The sequence below is a fragment of the Crotalus tigris genome, unplaced genomic scaffold (genome assembly GCF_016545835.1).
Source record: "Crotalus tigris isolate CLP2741 ecotype Arizona unplaced genomic scaffold, ASM1654583v1 scf7180000021321.634910, whole genome shotgun sequence".
Lineage (NCBI taxonomy): Eukaryota > Metazoa > Chordata > Lepidosauria > Squamata > Viperidae > Crotalus > Crotalus tigris.
The window spans coordinates 260,697-279,901 of NW_024098453.1; the positions used below are offsets into that span (position 1 = coordinate 260,697).

Sequence of the window (19,205 nt, forward strand, 5' to 3'; positions counted from 1 at the left end):
CTTGTCTTGGAACAGCTGACATCCTGCGACGATACTTTCAACACCATCAAAGATCAACATCAGCCGAGGACACGGCCACACAAGGAAACAATAGCCAACAACTTTGTGGCCGGCCATCAACATCCCAATCAACAGCTAGGGGGCCACACAGAGCCAGGCACCACATCAATACTACGCATGGAATAGGCCAAAGTACACATTCAGGTGAGAGAGAAATTCCCCAAGGATGGACTCCAGCAAGGGTCCAAAAGCTAGGAAGACCATGGTCCCGGGGAAAAACTCAGATTGGATCCTGTAGCATCAACTTCTGCCTATCTCAGGTCCTTGGGAAGGACTCCATAGGATGATAAAAACAGCAAATCCAATCTCGACATCTGGCTGACCGTAAGAATTTATTAAACTCATAATCAAATAATAAAAGCTGTCCCTCTAGTACAGGGGTAGACACTAACCTTAGCTCTTTTATGACTCGTGGACTCCAACTCCCAGAATTCCTGAGCCAGTCATGCTGAAGAGAAAGGGAGAGGTTTTCAAGCTGAGCTATGCTGGCTCAGGAATTCTGGGAGTTGAAGTCCAGAAGTCATGAGGGGGCCATAGTTCCCCCATGCTGGCTCAGGAATTCTGGGAGTTGAAGTCCAGAAGTCATGAAGGGGCCATAGTTCCCCCATGCTGGCTGAGGAATTCTGGGAGTTGAAGTCCAGAAGTCATGAAGGGGCCATAGTTCCCCCATGCTGGCTGAGGAATTCTGGGAGTTGAAGTCCACGAGTCATTAAGGGGCCATAGTTCCCCCATGCTGGCTGAGGAATTCTGGGAGCTGAAGTCCACGAGTCATAAAAGAGCCAAGGTTGCCTACCCCTGCTCTAGTATAATCCCACGAGAAAGGAAAACAAGAAGATTTGGACCAATGTAGCCACTGGATCCTGTTCAGTTATCTCAATCTGGAGGACCCTAACAGGGAGATCCCTCTTTCACCAGGGATCTGTCTAAATGCCCTTCTAAAGAAATATCCAATCTTGGGGCAGTACATTTCAGAAGCCAACCTGGAACTTGGGTCAACGTTCATAAAAGTCTGCATCAGGCTCTCGTGGTGCCCAAAATAGTTGGGTCTGTTGACTCAACTTGGTTCCCCCTAGATGAGAGGTCTCCAAATTTGGCAGGTCCAACTCTTGGCGATTCTGTTGGTCAGGTCTCTCCCCATCTTCTGGATCTTGTGCTGCTTTTTTGAGTTGTTCAATGCTCTGGCTGGTGTGTCAACTCTGAGGGTGTCAAACCACCCTGTTTTTTTGGAGACCTGGTTTCCTTTTAACATTAACTCCTCCTAACATAATGGCTTCCTCCAGCAAATTCCCCCGCACGACATTGGCCCAAGTAAGCGAGACGCAGTTTGGTGGTTTAACCTTCCAGTGACGTGTCTGGTAGCAACAGATTTTATCTTCCTGGGCTCCAAGATCACCTCAGATGGGGACTGCAGCCAAGAAATTAGAAGACACTTGCTCCTGGGGAGGAAAGCTATGGCAAATCTAGACAGCATACTAAAAAGCAGAGACATCACCCTGCCAACAAAAGCCCGTATGGTCCAGGCCATGGTTTTCCCAGTTGCAATGTATGGCTGTGAAAGTTGGACCATAAGAAAGGCTGAGCGCAAAAGAATGGAGGCCTTTGAACTCTGGTGCTGGAGAAGACGCCTGCGAGTCCCCTGGACTGCAAGGCGATCCAACCGGTCAGTCCTAGAAGAGATCAACCCTGACTGCTTTTTAGAAGGCCAGATCCTGAAGTGGAAACTCAAGTACTTTGGCCCCCTAATGAGAAGGAAGGGCTCCCTGGAGAAGGGCCTGATGCTGGGAAAGATGGAGGGCAATAGAAGAAGGGGACGACGGAGAATGAGGTGGCTGGATGGAGTCCCTGAAGCAGGAGGCGTGAGCTTCAATGGACTCCAGAAGATGGTAGAGGACAGGAAGGCCTGGAGGAACGTTTTCCATGGGGTCTCAATGGGTCGGACATGACATCGCAACTAACAACAACAACAAAGCTTATAAATCCATCAGATTATGCATCTCACTAGAACAGCATACCATAAGAAAGGCTGAGTGCCAAAGAATGGAGGCCTTTGAACTATGGTGCTGGAGAAGACCCCTGCGAGTCCCCTGGACTGCAAGGTGATCCAACCGGTCAGTCCTAGAGGAGATCAACCCCGACTGCTCTTTAGAAGGCCAGATCCTGAATGCGATTAACAAAAATGGTTCCAGACATCAAGAAATTGGCATCAGCTCACCAAGCATAGGGCAGCCATTGATGTTCTTTTTTTTTTTTTTTTTTGGCTTTTTGTGTACATACATTTTTTTTGTTAATAATTGTCTGAGCTTTTATCGTTGTATTTGCTTGCATTGGATTTCACGTTCCAGTTTGAGTTTTCGGCTTTGTTTTCAAATTTTTGTTGTGCTCTATAAAACATTTTGTGTGTCTCTTTGTATTGTACTTTTTTAGCGTGCACTCAAGTTCGATATTATATTTTCTTTGTGACTTTTTAATCCTTTTTACAGTGTGCGTGACTATATATCGTTTCCTCGAATCTTAATTTAGTTTCAGAGTTTTCGTCTTGAAATTCTTAGTTCCTGCATTGCGGTTTGTTCTTATGCCCATTTATATTTCTTTTTGCGTCTTAAATTTCACTTGTAATTCAATCATTAAATGCTACTGTTTTTCTTTTCGGGCATTTCACTTTCTTGCAATTGAATTTTGTTTTCAGTGGTCATTACATTTAAGTGTCTTGAATAAATAAGATAATAATGAAATACATGTATCACGAAGTTTGGGAATAAAGTGACGGGTGGCACCAAAATTTTTTTTTCACAGTTGAGATATGGGGAAAAGACTGGAAATAAACTATTTGCATCGATATGTCCAGATGACAATTTTAAAGAAAACAAAAAAAGGGTTTGCATAAATTGAAGAATTATTTCCTATGTTGTGATTGAGAGGTTATGTTGGGGGAGGGGGGCGATGACAACTTCCTCATTGGCTCAAGGGGGCGATTCGTTCAAAAAGGTTAAGAACCACTGCTTTGGAGAATAGGGTGACCCCCACTTCTTTGGGGCAGCCCCTCAAATATGGAATACTGCTATCATGTCCCCCCTGGTTCTTCTTTTCTCTAGACTGGCCATTCCCAAATTCTGCAAGCGTTCTTTTTATGTTTTAGTCTCCAGGCCTTTAAGCATCTGAGCTGCTCTTCTCTGCACTTACTTTTGCCAAAGTCTCAACATCTTTTTTGACTTTGCCAAATCTTAAGGGATCCAGCGAAGCTAAACAACATCACCAAAGGCTCAACTTCTTAAGATTATTTTTCCCTTATTAAAAAAGAAAAAAATAGTTTCCTGATGAAAAAAACCGAAACTCTTAAGAGCAATGTCTGGGGAAATGTCAAAAGCCAGAGGAGATGCTGAACAGGCCTTCAAATTTGGGGTGGGTGGGTGGGCGTGTGGGGTTGTGTGAAGCTGCAATTCCTGTTATTGCTCTTTGTTTTGTCTTATCAATCGATTACCCAAAATAGTCAAAAATGTCTAACTAGCGATGTGACTAAGCTTCCTTTCAGATAACATTTGATTTTTGCACAGACCTCTCCTTAAAAACTCTTTTTTGACTCATGCAATCTCCATTTCCTGTTGCGATAGGAGGGAATATTTGGAATTTAAGGCTAAGCTGTGGAGTCTTTGGTGCTCTCTGAGCTTGGTGGTTTCCTTGCAGATGTTTCATGACCCAAACTAGGTTAAAAAAAAGCAAAATGAGAGCAACCCCACTCCTTTCCAGCACTGACGATGTTACCTAGTTTGGTAATGAAATGTCTCCAAGAAAACCACTGAGCTCAGAGAACCCCAAGCACCCCACAGTCCTCCTCCTCCTCCTATCCACATACCCCCCTCCCTTCCAGCACTGATGATGTTACCTAGTTGGGTCATGAAACGTCTGCAAGGAAACCTCCAAGCCCAGATAGCACTAAGGGCGCCACAGTCCTCCTCCTCCTCCTCCTCCTCCCCACTTTGCAAACCTCCTCCCTTTCAGCACTGATGATGTTACATAGTTGGGTCATGAAATGTCTGCAAGAAAACCACCCAGCTCAGAGAGCACCAAGGATCCGACAATTCATTCTTTCTTTTTCTTTCTTTCTTTCTTTCTTTCTTTCTTTCTTTCTTTCTTTCTTTCTTTCTTTCTTTCTTTCTTTCTTTCTTTCCTTCCTTCCTTCCTTCCTTCCTTCCTTCCTTCCTTCTTTTCTCCTCTTCTTCCCCTCTGTAAGCCCCCCTCCCTTCTAGCACTGATGATGTTACCTAGTTGGGTCATGAAACGTCTGCAAGGAAGCCACCCAGCTCAGAGAGCATACAGGGACCCCACAGTCCTCCTCCTCCTCCTCCTCCTCTTCCCTCATTCTAGCACTGATGATGTAACCTAGTCAGGTCATGAAACGTCTGCAAGGAAACCACCCAGCTCAGAGAGCACCAAGGACCACACAATCCTTCCTTCCTTCCTTCCTTCCTTCCTTCCTTCCTTCCTTCCTTCCTTCCTTCCTTCCTTCCTTCCTTCCTTCTTTCCTTCCTTCCTTCCTTCTTTTCTCCTCTTCCTCCTCTCTGCAAGCCCCCCTCCCTTCTAGCACTGATGATGTTCCCTAGTTGGGTCATGAAACGTCTGCAAGAAAACCACCCAGCTCAGAGAGCACCAAGTACCCCACAGTCTCCTCCTCCTCCTCCTCTCCACCAACCCCACTCCCTTCTAGCACTGACGACGTTCCTTAGTTACTCTCTGTTTTCTGTATTATGCCATTCCCTTCACCCCAGAGAATGCTGCAGGGGTGGAGACCGCACACCCTCCCTGTAAAATACCCATTTGGACCCTCTGCGGATGACTGTGTGTGGCTTCTACCTCTTGTTCAACACCTCTGCACCGTTCTGCCATAAAACATAACCGGGGAACAGCTGCAGGAAACTAAGAGAGAGCTCTGTCCTCGTCAAGGAGGGCCTCCAAATTCTCAACTAGGTGTAACTTGCAAAGGAAGAGAAGACTGACAACGTTATAAGCCATCGATCAACCAATGTTAGTATATACTGTACACCAGAGAGCGGGAAGCCCGGCCAAGAAGATTCACATTAAGCTTCTTGTTTAACACGGTCGGTATAAATCAGTAAACTCAAGAAATTTGGAAATTCTAAGATGGCTTGTGCTACACGGTGGAAGGGGGGGAGAAGAAGGGGACTATTTCAAACCTTAATGTCCACCAGGAGCCAAGGGCTGCTTTGAGAGAGAGAGAGAGAGAGAGAGAGAGAGAGAGAGAGAGAGAGAGAGAGAGAGAGAGAGAGAGAGAGAGAGAGAGAGAGAGAAGTCTTTGATATTGCTGCATCGACTTAAAACTAGAAATCTTTCCCAGAAAAATCAAGGGTCCTTGGTGCTCTCTGAGCTTGGTGGCTTTCTTGCAGACGTTTCATGACCCAACTAGGTTACATTATCAGGGCTAGAAAGGAATGGGTGAGGAGGAGGAGGAGGACGACAACTGTAGGGTCCTTAGTGCTGAGCTTGGTGGCTTTCTTGCAGACGTTTCATGACCCAACTAGGTTACATTATCAGGGCTAGAAAGGAATGGGTGAGGAGGAGGAGGAGGAGGAGGAAGAGGAGGAGGAAAAGGAGGACAACGACGACTGTAGGGTCCTTGGTGCTCTTTGAGCTTGGTGGCTTTCTTGCAGACATTTCATGACCCAACTAGGTTACATTATCAGGGCTAGAAAGGAATGGGGTTTGGGGAGAAGAGGAGGGAGGGAGGGAGGGAGGGAGGGAGGGAGGGAGGGAGGACAGCAATATGGAGTCCTAGGTGCTCTCTGAGCTGGGTGGCTTTCTTACAGACGTTTCATCACCCAACTAGGTTACATTATCAGGGCTAGAAAGGAACGGGGTTTGGGGAGAGGAGGAGGAGGAGGAGGAGGAGTACAATGACGACTGTAGGGTCCTTGCTGCTCTTTGAGCTTGGTGGCTTTCTTGCAGATGTTTCATGACCCAACTAGGTTACATTATCAGGAATGGGATTTGGGGATAGGAGGAGGAGAGGAGGAGGGAGGGAGGGAGGGAGGGAGGGACGGAGGGAGGAAGACAGCCAACTATGGAGTCCTTGGTGCTCTCTGGGCTTGGTGGTTTTCTTGCAGACATTCTATTGCCCAACTAGCTAATATCATCAGGGCTAGAAAGGAATAGGGTCTGCAGGAGACTCTCTCCCAGGGGTGTCAAACTCGCCATGTCACGTGACGTGTTGCGACGCATCGTGACTTTTTCCCCCTTGCCAAAGCTCAGGTGGGCACGGCTTCTGCGTGACGCATCCGGCCCGCAGGCCAGCAGTTCGCCACCACTGCCCTATGCCATTCCAGTCAAATGGCTGTCCAGCCCCTTCTTAAAAACCTCCAGTGTTGGAGCATTCACCGCTTCTGGTGGCAGGTTGTTCCACTGGTGAATGGTTCTGACTCTCACTGTCAGGAAGTTTCTCCTTAGTTCTAGGTTGCTTCTCTCTTCTCGCACCCACCTCCCTGGCCCAAGCCCCCCCCCACCCCCCCACTCACCTTTGGGCAGAGAATTTCGGTCTGCTGGATCATGATCAGGGCCGACGCAATCAGCGCTCCCTGACGCACGTAGTTGACAGGATCGTTTGTCATGGGCTCCAACAAATTAATTGCTTCCTATGGGGGGGGGGGTGGGAGAAAAAAGGAGACAAATATTAAAACTGTATTCCTTTTAAGCGCCAGGCTTAATCGTCGTCGGGATGATCCGATTAGCGTCTCCAAGCCGGGCAGGGCAGGGGGCAGCTGATGAGAGGGATACCCAAAAGGGCAGCTGCGCGACAGGCGCGCCGAAGATCAAGCGTTTTAATTTCTTGAAAAGGAGGCTGGCAGGAGACTGAAGTAAGCCGTTGGTTTCAGGTGATTAAAAAAAATAAAAAAATGCTTTTATTTTCGGGATCAGTCGGCTTCAAGGCTTTTATTTTCAAAGCTGCTGGCCTTAAGGCTACTTGTGCAAAACACCTCTGGTTACCTGTCCTCACTCTTTCTGTGAAGGTTAATTAAAGCTTTAATTAAAGAAAAGTAGAGCCAGTTGGGCCTAGTGGTTAGAAATATGGAGATGGCGAGTTCTAGTCCCATCATAGGCAGGAAAGCCGGCTGGGTGACTTTGGGCCAATCTCCAGGAGACGGTAAGTTCTAGTTCTACCTTAGGTATGAAAGCCAGCTGGGTGACTCTGGTTTAATCACCAGGAAACAGTGAGTTCTAGTCCCGCCTTAAGCAGGAAAGCCAGCTGGGTGAGTTTGCGCCAATTGCCAGGAGACGGTGAGTTCTAGTCCCGCCTTAAGCAGGAAAGCCAGTTGGGTGACTGGGCCAATTGCCAGGAGACGGTGAGTTCTAGTCCCGCCTTAAGCAGGAAAGCCTACTGGGTGACTTTGGGCCAATCCCCAGGAGACAGTGAGTTCTAGTTGTACCTTAGGTATGAAAGCCGGCTGGGTGACTCTGGTTTAATCACCAGGAGACAGTGAGTTCTAGTCCTGCCTTAAGCATGAAAGCCTACTGGGTGAGTTTGGGCCACTGCCTCTCTCTCAGTCTAACCCAGTGGTTCTCAACCTTTTTAATGCTGTGACCCCCAACCGGTCGTAAGTTGAGGACTACCCAACCGGTCGTCAGTCGAGGACTACTCAACTGGTGCAGCACCGTTTGCAGAATGGGACTTTTGGCGGGCCCAGCAGGGCAAAGACAGCCTGGACACTTCCTATTGGCTTTTGAAAGCCAATAGAATTAGACTCTATTTAAGAGAGTCTATTCTATTGGCTTTCAAAAGCCAATAGAATAAAAGGGAGTAGCCCAGCTAAGGAAAAGGGGGGGGGAAATGGCAGACTGCGTTGTTTGACGACCCCCGTGAAATGGTCGTTCGACCCCAAATGGAGTCCCGACCCACAGGTTGAGAACCACTGGTCTAACCCACCTCAGAGGGCTGTTGTTTTGGGAAAAATAGAGTGTTAGGTATGTTGGCCACCTGGAGTTATTTATAAAAGTTATAAAGGCGGACCCCATCCATCTTCAAAGTTGAGAAACGCTGGTCTAGAGCCAGAAAATGAACTCATCGGTTAAATAAAACGCAGAAAAATGCCATGGAGGGATCAAATTCTTTTTATGGCTTACTGTCCAACAACTTCCTTCTAATTATGTCGCTTTTATAAGCCGAGTCGTACTGGTGTTCATTTAGGTGTCCCGACCTTGACGTTGTGTGAGCTCACAATTATTTACAGAGGGGGGGGGGAGGAGGATGGGAGTCCCTCCGGAGCCTAACTAAAATCTTAACACAATTCCCAGTCTTTTAAGCTCTAACATATTAACTGAAGCCTTTGCTGTGTGTTGATGCAGGAAGACGCGCTGGCATAAACATGCGTTCCAGCTCTTTTATTTCATAAACAAACAATAAAAGTGCGAGGCTACAGCCATGCAGGTTGTTATCCCGACTGCACAAAGTTACAGAGAGATAAAGCAGACTTGGGTTAAATGCTTGAGCTAAATTGCTGCCCGTTTTCTGTCCAGTTAAGGGAAATTTCATCAGAGAGAGAGGAAAACAACACAGTTTCCCGACCGTCTCTAGACTCTGCCCCCCACCCCAAAAAGATCTGAATGTCCAGAAGCTGAAGATTTTTCAAGAAACCGTCAAGCCAAAGAATGTGTCTCTTGGATAAATAAAAAATTTGGGTTGCATAAGCAGAGATCTTGTTCTAGAATATAATCCAAGAAAATGACTGGGAAGAACAACTAGGGAGCAAACTTTAGATCAGGGGTCTTCAAACTTGGCCCTTTTATGATTGGTGGACTTCAACTCCCAGAATTCCTCAGCCAGCATGGGGGAACTATGGCCCCTTCATGACTCATGGACTTCAACTCCCAGAATTCCTCAGCCAACATGGGGCCCCTTCATGACTGGTGGACTTCAACTCCCAGAATTCCTCAGCCAGCATGGGGGAACTGTGGCCCCTTCATGATTGGTGGACTTCAACTCCCAGAATTCCTGAGCCAGCAGGGGGAACTAGGGCCCCTTCATGACTTGCGGACTTCAACTCCCAGAATTCCTCAGCCAGGAGGAATATTAACTGGGCCATCTGCTTTATCCACAGTTAGGTGGTTTAGTGATTAAGGCAGCAGGCTAGAAAGCAAAAGACTGAGTTCCAGTTCTGCCTTAGCCATGAAAGCCAGCTGGGTACTTTTGGCCCAATCACCGGGAGACCGTGAGTTCTAGTTCTGCCTTCCACATGAAAACTGCTGGGTGACCTTGAGCCAATCACCAGGAGATTGAGAGTTCTAGTCTCACCTTCCACATGAAAGCCAGCCGAGTGACTCTGGACCAATCACAAGTCGACTGTGAGTTCTAGTTCCGCCTTAGCCATGAAAGCCAGCCGAGTGACTCTGGGCCAATCACAAGTCGACTGTGAGTTCTAGTTCCGCCTTAGCCATGAAAGCCAGCTGAGTGACTCTGGGCCAATCAGAAGTCGACTGTGAGTTCTAGTCCCGCCTTAGCCATGAAAGCCAGCCAAGTGACTCTGGGCCAATCACAAGTCGACTGTGAGTTCTAGTCCCGCCTTAGCCATGAAAGCCAGCCGAGTGACTCTGGGCCAATCACAAGGCGACTGTGAGTTCTAGTCCCGCCTTAGCCATGAAAGCCAGCCGAGTGACTCTGGGCCAATCACAAGGAAACTGTGAGTTCTAGTCCCGCCTTAGCCATGAAAGCCAGCCGAGTGACTCTGGGCCAATCACAAGGCGACCGTGAGTTCTAGTCCCGCCTTAGCCATGAAAGCCAGCTGACTCTGGGCCAATCACAAGGCGACTGTGAGTTCTAGTCCGGCCTTAGCCATGAAAGCCAGCTGAGTGACTCTGGGCCAATCACAAGTCGACTGTGAGTTCTAGTCCTGCCTTAGCCATGAAAGCCAGCTGAGTGACTCTGGGCCAATCACAAGGCGACTGTGAGTTCTAGTCCTGCCTTAGCCATGAAAGCCAGCTGAGTGACTCTGGGCCAATCCTTTTCTCTCTCAGCCCAACCCACCACACAGATTTGTCGTTACGGGCACATAGGAGGAAGAAGGGGTGTCAGATATGTGCCTCACCTTGAGCGATTTCTAAAAATAATACAAATTGGGATATAAAATAAAGAAGCAAAAGGCCTCTTGGACTTGAGCAGGAAAAAGAAGAACGGCAATTTGGCTACACGGGGCCTCACCTTGTTTCCTGTCCCAGCACAGCAGATCCCCAAGGCCATCGCTGCTCCGTAGCGGACATGCGGATTGTAGCTTTCGGACAACAAGGAAACGACGCTTGGACATTGTTCGGGAGTCCTAAACAGGAAAACCAAGACAATCTTGAAGTTTTTACGCAAGGAAAGGCGAGAAACGTTATCTTTACGAGCTGGGGAAAAAAAAAGCTGAATTAAAAACCCTCGCCACACACACGCAAGAACGACACACGCAAAGTGTCCCAAAGGTGCTTTTTTTCACGAGGCAACTGGACTTTGTTTTTCTTTGAAGACATTTTGCTTCGTGTCCAAGGAGCTTTTTCAGCTCTGGGGGAATGGGAAGATTTATACACCTTACAGACGGCTGGTCATTTGCCTTCTTTTAGAGAGTCGTTGAGGCCACTTGGAGGCCTATCTGTGTCCTCGGGGTCACTTGAGTGGTGAAAATGGGTGTGGAGCCTTCTTGCTGAAAGGACTGTGCTGTAGACTGGACAACATCATCCATCTCCAGTCTACAAGACAGTCCTTTCAGCGGTTCCAAGAAGGCTCCACGCCCTTTTGCACCTCCAAGTGGCCTCAACGACTCTCTAAAACAGACGTGTCAAACACAAGGCCCGGGGGCCGGATGCGGCCCGCGACGTGGTTTCATGTGGCCCGCGAAGCCATCCTGGAAACAGTGAGGGAACGGCTCCCACTGCCTTGGCCCCGGCCCAGGTCGCTTAGGAGCCAATGTACAATTTTGTGGTGGCCATTTATGCTGAAACATATTCAGTCTTAGCTCCACAAGGCCGTCTGGAAACAGCGAGGGACCGGCCCCTTCCGTGTCGGCCCTGCCCCTCTGGCTGCATGCTGGGGAGGTGTCACCCTTTGTGAGGAATGAAGAAATGCACCATCGCCTGGAATTGGCCAGCAAATGGCCCTCGCCTACTTCACGTATCTGGCTTGATGGGCTCCGGGGGGGGGGGGTTTCAGCAGGCAATAGGGCGCTGTCCTCACAGCACCGAGAGGCTGAGCCAGGCGGCGCAAATCCAAAAAGAAGCGCGCCACCACTCAGCCCCCAGCCTGCCCGATTTCACCGGGCAGCAAGGTGCAAAGCTGGTGAGCTTCGAACTGCCTGGCTCAGCCTATCGATGCTGTGAGGAGAGCGCCCCGCTGCCTGCCGAAACCGGGCAGGCTGGGGACTGGATGGCGTCGTGCTTCTTTTCGGATTCGCACTGCCTGGCTCCGGGAAGCCCGCGGCACCATCCAGCCCCCCCTCGCATGGCCTGAGAGGAACGGTAAGGCTCTTCCAGTGGACCATGCCTTGGCGTTTGCCCCGGTCCCACCCCCTTCTGCCAGGGACCCTCAGATCTGTCCCACTCCTGCCCAGGCAGGCACCCTTGACGCAAATGATGAAGAGCTGGCCACGCCCACCCAGCAGGCCACACCCACTCCAGCCACGCCCACTCAATAGGCCGCGACGACCCTGGCCACACCTCCTCACCCTCCCCGAGGATAACAGCAATGCTGATGCGGCCCTCAATGAAATTGAGTTTGACACCCCTGCTCTAAAAGAAGGCAAATGGCCAGCGGTCTGCAAGCAGTATAAATCCTTCCCTTCCTCACCATCCAGGCAGAGCTGAAGAAGCTTCTGGGATGAGAGGCGAAACATCTTCAATAAACCCCAAGGTAGTCCAGTTGCCTCGTGAAAAAGCACCCTTCGGATAACTATGACCTGGATCAGGGGTCCCCCAACCGGTACCATGGACCGGGCCGCGGCACGCCAGGAACCGGTCCACGCAAACAAGCAAAGCCCCATCCATGGGATGCAGGCAGCACACAAAACCACGCAGCCTCCGGTCCACGGAAAAATCTCTCTCCACGGAACCGGTCCCTGGTGCCCAAAAAGTTGGGGGGACCTCTGACCTGGATGACTGAGACTCTCCATAGACCAGCGGTTCTCAACCTGTGGGTCGGGACCCCATTTGGGGTCGAACGATCATTTCACGGGGGTCACCAAACAACGCAGTCTGCCATTTTCCCCCCCTTTTCGTTAGCTCTGCTACTCCCTTTTATTCTATTGGCTTTTGAAAGCCAATAGAATAGTCTCTCTTGAATAGAGTCTAATTCTATTGGCTTTCAAAAGCCAATAGGAATTGTCCAGGCTGTCTCTGCCCTGCTGAGCCCGCCAAAAGTCCCCTTCTGCAAACGGTGCTGCACCAGTTGAGTCGTCCTCGACTTACGAACGGTTGAGTAGTCCTCGACTTACGACCGGTTGGGGGTCGCGGCATTAAAAAGGTTGAGAACCACTGCCATAGACAAAGACAAATCTTGGGGGTTTTTTTTGTCCTGCTGCCTCTTTGACTGGGACCTCTGAGTAGTAATGTAAATAAGGGGGCGAAGAGGATCAGCCTTGACAAGCTGGAATGGGTCCTCACTACTCAAGGCAGCGCAGGTATGAAGACTATAAACGCTGCCACGTACACAGCCATTTGTCACCTTCTTCTCAAACAAAGTTCACAAGCTGGCAAAGAGAGAAAGAGAGAGAGAGAGAGAGAGAGAGAGATATCTGCTCTAAACACGCAAAGGGACCAAGACTTGAATAAATGGATCCAAAAGTTAAAAAAGAGAAACGTGTTTTTAAGGCCCACATAACCAACCCCGCTGGGCATTTGTTCAAGCAGCCGATTCCTAGAAAAAGATTTTCACAGTCTTGATTTTTATCTTTATTTAAAAAAAAAAAATCCCCCTGGAGGGCAAGCTCATTCATCAGAAAGATATCTGCTTTGAAATCTTCACTCTGCTGAGTAGCTAAAAATATCTACTTACAACAATTCGTTTAGTGACCGTTCGAAGTTACGACGACACTGAAAACAATGACGCGCAACCCTTTTTCGCACTTAACGACCTTTGTAGCATCCCCACGTTCACGTGATTTAAAATTTGGATTATTGGCGACCGATTCCTATTTATGACGGTCCCGGGATCACGGGATCCCCTTTTGCACCTTCTGACAAGCAAAGCCGACGCGGGTGGGGGGGGAGCCCAATTCACTTAACAACCGGGTTACTGACTGAACAACTGCAGTGGATTGGCTTAGCAACTGTCATAAAACGGGATGCAACTTACTTAACTGCCTTGCTTAGCAACGGAAAAATTGGGCTTCATTGTGGTTGTTAAGTGGAGGATTCCCCGTATATGTTATCCGTGTAATTTTTGGAGCTACAGATTGTTGATTTGAGTTCAGGATCCCTTTGGAAAGGGCCGGAAAGAGCACTAAAGAAAAATAAAGGATTTGGGGATGTTTGAATGATAGAAGTTAGGAATATATAAAATAGTTCCTCTTGGGTTTTTTTTTTCCCCCTTCGTGCATTCCATATCATGCCTGTAATTATTTTGTCTAAGTGAATTGTCAGTTTAGTTCTCCACACAGTGCTAGGCCACACACAACGTCTCCAGCACAGGGTGATGGATGCAACTCATACCTCGAGGGCTTACTCAAAAAACCATCACGACAATCGTGCTTGAACGCGTTATATTAGGTTGGCAGTTTCTTCCTTTAACGTTCAGAGAAACTTAGTTATGTTTTACCAAGACAAGTGGAAGAAAACTGACCCAAAGAGGCCCTCTCTCAGAAGTGTGAAAAATAAATTAATAAAAATAAAATAAAATAAATAAAATGAAATAATAAAAAATAAAAAAGAGAAGGACGAGGGGGGACATGATAGCAGCCTTTCAATATCTCAGGGGCTGCCCCAAAGAAGAGGGAGTCAAGCTATTCTCCAAAGCGCCTGAAGGCAGGACCAGAAGCAACGGATGGAAACTATGTACAGGCATGGGATAGGGGGTACCTTGCTCAATAGTAGAAACTGTGAGAGGGACCTCGGAGTCCTAGTGGACAATCCCTTAAATAGGAGCCAGCCGTGTGCTGCAGCTGCCAAAAAGGCCAACACAGTGCTGGGCTGCATTAACAGAGGGACAGAATCAAGATCACATGAAGTGTTAATACCACTTTACAAGGCCTTGGTAAGGCCACACTGGGAATACTGCATCCAGTTTTGGTCACCACGGTGTAAAAAAGATGTTGAGACTCTGGAAAGAGGGCAGAGAAGAGCAACAAAGATGATCAGGGGACTTGAGGCTAAAACATATAAGGAACGGTTGCTGGAATTGGGGATGTCCAGTTTAATGAAGAGAAGGACCAGGGGGGACATGATAGCAACATTCCAGTATCTCAGGGGCTGCCCCAAAGAAGAGGGAGTCAAGCTATTCTCCAAAGCGCCTGAAGGCAGGAGAAGAAGCAACGGATGGAAACTCATCAAGGAGAGAAGCAACCTGGAACTAAGGAGAAACTTCCTGACAGTGAGAACAATTAACCAGTGGAACTCCTTGCCTCCAGAAGCGGTGAATGCTCCAACACTGGAAGTCTTTAAGAAGAGACCGGACAATTATTTGTCTGAAACGCCACAGAGTTTCCTGCCTGAGCAGAGGGTTAGACTAGAAGACCTCCAAAGTCCCTTCCAACTCTTGTTAAATGTCAATATCCAAATGGTTTAGGGTGTTAAACATTAACAAGTCCAACTTCCTCAGCACATCAGCCGTATGTTGCAATGAATGTGATATTTTGGGCATTTTCCTTATTGTGGTTTCAGTTCGAGAACATATGTGCAAACACACAACCCATAAAAACCTTGCTCTGCAGCCGTGTACTGCTGAAATGTTCCGGATGCCCCAAACTCAGTAATTCCTCAGCTGATTACAAGTATGTTTCAGCCCTGCACGTCTCTTTTTTTAATTAAGGAGAAATTTCCTGACAGTGAGAACAATTAACCAGTGGAACAACCTGCCTCCAGAAGCTGTGAATGCTCCAACACTGGAAGTTTTTAAGAAGAGACCGGACAGCCATTTGTCCTAAATGGTATAGGGTTTCCTGCCTGAGCAGGGGATTGGACTAGATGACCTCCAAGGTCCCTTCCAACTCTGATTCTATTCTATTCTATTCTATTCTATTCTATTCTATTCTATTCCATTCCATTCCATTCCATTCCATTCCATTCCATTCCATTCCATTCTATTCTATTCTATTCTATTCTATTCTATTCTATTCTATTCCATTCCATTCCTGAAGGCAGAACAAGAAGCAACGGATGGAAACTCATCAAGGAGAGAAGCAATCTAGAAATGAGGAGGAATTTCCTGACAGTGAGAACAATTAACCAGTGGAACTCCTTGCCTCCAGAAGCGGTGAATGCTCCAACACTGGAAGTTTTTAAGAAGAGACTGGACAGCCATTTGTCTGAAATGGTATAGGGTCTCCTGCCTGAGGACGGGGTTGGACTAGGCCAAGGCTTTTCAACCTTTTCACCCATTGTACCACTTTTAGGATATGTTGACATCTGAGGACCACCAGTCGCCTAGCAAGAGGTCAAAAACTTGATGACCAAAAAAAAAAAAAAAGAAAGAAAGAAAAAGGTGATAAAGTACAGGTAGTCCTCGACTTACAACAGTTTGCTTAGTGACTGTTCGAAGTTAAAATGGCACTGAAAAAAGTGCCCCCCAAGCCACAGCCGAGCAAGACACCTGCCTGCCCTCCCAGCGGTGCTCTTCCTCCTGTCCGAGGTTTTCATTGTTGTGAGCATTTCTGTTGAGGATTGGCAGCGGGGGTGGGGGGGTGTTTGGTTTTTATTCCCCCCATTTGCTGGGTGGTTGCAGCAGGTTTTGGTCGCTTCCCATGACCCTGGGACACTGTGACCGTCATAAATAGGAATCAGTTGCCAAGCATCTGAATGTAAATCACAAGACCCTGGAGAGGCTGCAACATTCCAGCTGATCGGCGCTTCTTCAGGGCTCAGCAGATGCACCAGGATCAGCGCTGAGCTCCAGCTGGAGCCTGGTGCTGATCCTGGCGCTTCCGCTGAGCCCTGACAGCCCTGCAGCTCCAGCCGTCTCTCGCTCAGGCTTGTGCGGTGCTGCCCCCGGTTCAGCTCATTCCCCTCCCCTGCTACCATGTTGCTAGGATGGTTGCGTACCCCCTGCCAGGTGCCAATGTACCACAGGTGGTACCCGTACCCACTGGTTGAAAAGCCCTGGACTAGAAGACTTCAAAGGTCCCTTCCAGCTTTATTATTATTATTGTTGTTGTTGTTGTTGTTGTTGTTGTTGTTGTTATTAAGTATTTGTAGGATAAATTTCTCTCCCCTATTTCCCCGAGAGTCTGTTTGAAATTGGAGATCAACCCACAATTTAATGGAAGCATAAATTGTTTCATTTTGGTACTGGGGAGCCCTAATTTTTTTTTTTTTAAAAAAAGGGTGTAAATACAAGCTTTCTATATACAGACTCCTGCAAATTATAATATAAATGAGATGGGATATAGCAGCACAATATTGGGATACCACGTGATGCGGTGAGTAATTAGGGAGGAACTACAAGTGGTCCTGGACTTACAGCAGGTCGTTTAGGGACCGTTCTAAATTGCAACCGCACTTATGACCCTTTTTCACACTTAACGACCGTTGCAGCATCCCCGTGATCAAAATTCAGACAGTTGGCAACTGACTCACATTTATGACGGTCACAGTGTCCGTGTGTCCGTGTGTGTGTGTGGTGATCCCCTTTTGTGACCTTCTGACAAGCAAAGCCAATGGGGAAGCTGGATTCACGTAAGAACCGTCTGACTAACTTAACAACTGCAGTGATTCGCTTCACGACGGTCGCAAGAAAGGACATCAAACGAGGCAAAACTCTCTGAACGTTCTCGCTCAGCAACAGAAAGTTTGAGGCTCAGTTACGGTCATAACTCAAGGACTGTTTATATCTACTTGACCGGAGGAAATAAAGGCAAATAGGTTCTTTTGGTTCTTCCCTTTCGAAAAGACACAACACCCCATTCCCCCCCCCCCCCCCGTGAAAATAATTTACATTTTAAGGAAGAGGACAAAGAGGGATTGCTAGCAGGTAGAAAACTCACACACACAAAGGAGCCGGTTGACTAGATTTAATTTGCGCGCTCGCCTTCTGCATTTACCCAAAGTAGCTGTTTTTTTTTAGAGGCCCCGAAGAAGAAACAAAATGTAAACGCTCTGCAAAAAAAAAAAAAAAAAAAAAAAACCTGCTTTAATTATTCATCTCTTCCTTTATCATTGAAATGTTATAATCCTTCCTTTAAGGCTCCCACTGTTTTTGCTGCGGAGGAATAATTTCCTTTTGACTTCGCCAAAACACAGGGATGGATGGGCCTTGTTCGTTTCTTTCCTGGCATTGTACACCCGCAAGGGTGCTCACCACATTTGAGTCTTATGCTCTGTGTATAATAGGCACTTTGTGGTGGTTTGGAAGCCCATGTGAGGTGGGGTCCTTGGGGGGGTCTCTGAGTTTGGCTTGCAGACGTTTCATTACTAGGGAACCTCATCAGTGCAAGAGGGGGGGGGGAGGACTGTGGGGTCCTTGGTGCTCTCTGAGCTTGATTGTTTTCTTGCAAACGTTTCATGACCCAACTAGGGAACATCATCAGTGCAAGAGGAAGGAGGAGGAGGAGGAGGAGGAGGAGGAGGAGGGGAGGACTGTGGGGTCCTTGGTGCTCTCTGAGCTTGATTGTTTTCTTGCAAACGTTTCATGACCCAACTAGGGAACATCATCAGTGCAAGAGGAAGGAGGAGGAGGAGGAGGAGGAGGAGGAGGAGGAGGAGGAGAAGAAAGAAAGAAAGAAAGAAAAAAAGAAAGAAAGAAAGAAAGAAAGAAAGAAAGAAAGAAAGAAAGAAAGAAAGAAAGAAAGAAAGAAAGAAGAGGAGGAGGGCTATGGGGTCCTTGGTGCTCTCTGAGCTTGATTGTTTTCTTGCAGATGTTTCATGACCCAACTAGGGAGCATCATCAGTGCAAGAGGGAGGAGGAGGAGGAGAAAGAAAAAAAAGGAGGAAGAAGAGAGGAAGAGGAGGAAGAGACTGTGGGGTCCTTGATGCTCTCTGTGCTTGGTTGTTTTCTTGCAGACGTTTCATGATCCCACTAGGGAACATCATCAGTGCTAGAAGGGAGTGGGGTGTGCAGAAAGGAGGGGAAGGAGGAGGAAGAGAGAAAAAGGAAACGGACTGTGGGGTCCTTGATGCTCCCTGAGCTGCGTGGTTTTCTTGCAGACGTTTCATTACCCAACTAGGTAACATCATCTGTGCTAGAAGGGAATGGGGTTGCAGGAGGAAGAGGAGGAGGAGGAGGAGGTGGTGGTAGTGGTGGTGGTGGTGGAGGAGGAGGAGGAGGAGGAGGAGGAGGAGGAGGAGGAGGAGGAGGAGGAGGAGGAGGAGGAGGAGGAGGAAGGGACTGTGGGGTCCTGGGTGCTCTCTGTGCTTCGCTGTTTTCTTGCAGACGTTTCGTGACCCAACTAGGGAACATCATCAGGGTGAGAAAGGAGTGGGGTTTGCTCTCTCGGTAGGAACTACCAACTCAGACAAGCAGCCTAACCAAGGAACCCCCAAGACCAGCCCCACCAACACTGACAGGACAGGCTGTCTAAAATGAGAGCAGACCCCCCCCTCACTTCTAGCCCTGAAGATGTTCCCTAGCTGGCTCATGAAACGTCTGCAGGGAAACTACCCAGCTCAGGCAGCCCCCCACCCAGACCCCAGATAACACCTCAGCCCAACCAACTTCACAGGGCTGTTGTGGTGGGCGAAACAAGAGGAGGAGGAAGAGGAAGGGAGGAATAACGTACGCTCACCACCTGGAGTTACTCGTAAAAGTAATACACGCGGGATTAAAAAAAAAATCCAATAAATCAAAACGGTGCCCCATTTGCCAAAACGCAGGCAGTCCTCGACTTACGAGAACGGAGCCCAAACTTTCCGCGGCTAAGCAAGCGAGCTGTGCCCCATTTCACGACCGCTTTTGCCAACGTTGTTAAGCAAATCCGGCTTTCCCCACTCACTTTGCTTGGGGGAAGTTGGCCGGCAAGGTCGCAACGGGTCAT

The 19,205-nt window shown here is 48.2% G+C and overlaps 1 protein-coding gene across 1 annotated transcript in view; it reads right to left on the minus strand.

Moving 5' to 3' along the window:
* The window catches only part of PSMD1 (proteasome 26S subunit, non-ATPase 1), a 114,747-nt gene that overhangs the window by 33,225 nt on the left and 62,317 nt on the right, over nucleotides 1-19,205 (minus strand). The window contains exons 17-18 of the mRNA XM_039369920.1: nucleotides 10,259-10,373; nucleotides 6,585-6,701 (exon numbers count right to left, since the gene is read on the minus strand). Of these exons, the coding sequence (XP_039225854.1) occupies nucleotides 6,585-6,701; nucleotides 10,259-10,373 (232 nt within the window). The remainder of the gene's footprint in view (nucleotides 1-6,584; nucleotides 6,702-10,258; nucleotides 10,374-19,205) is intronic.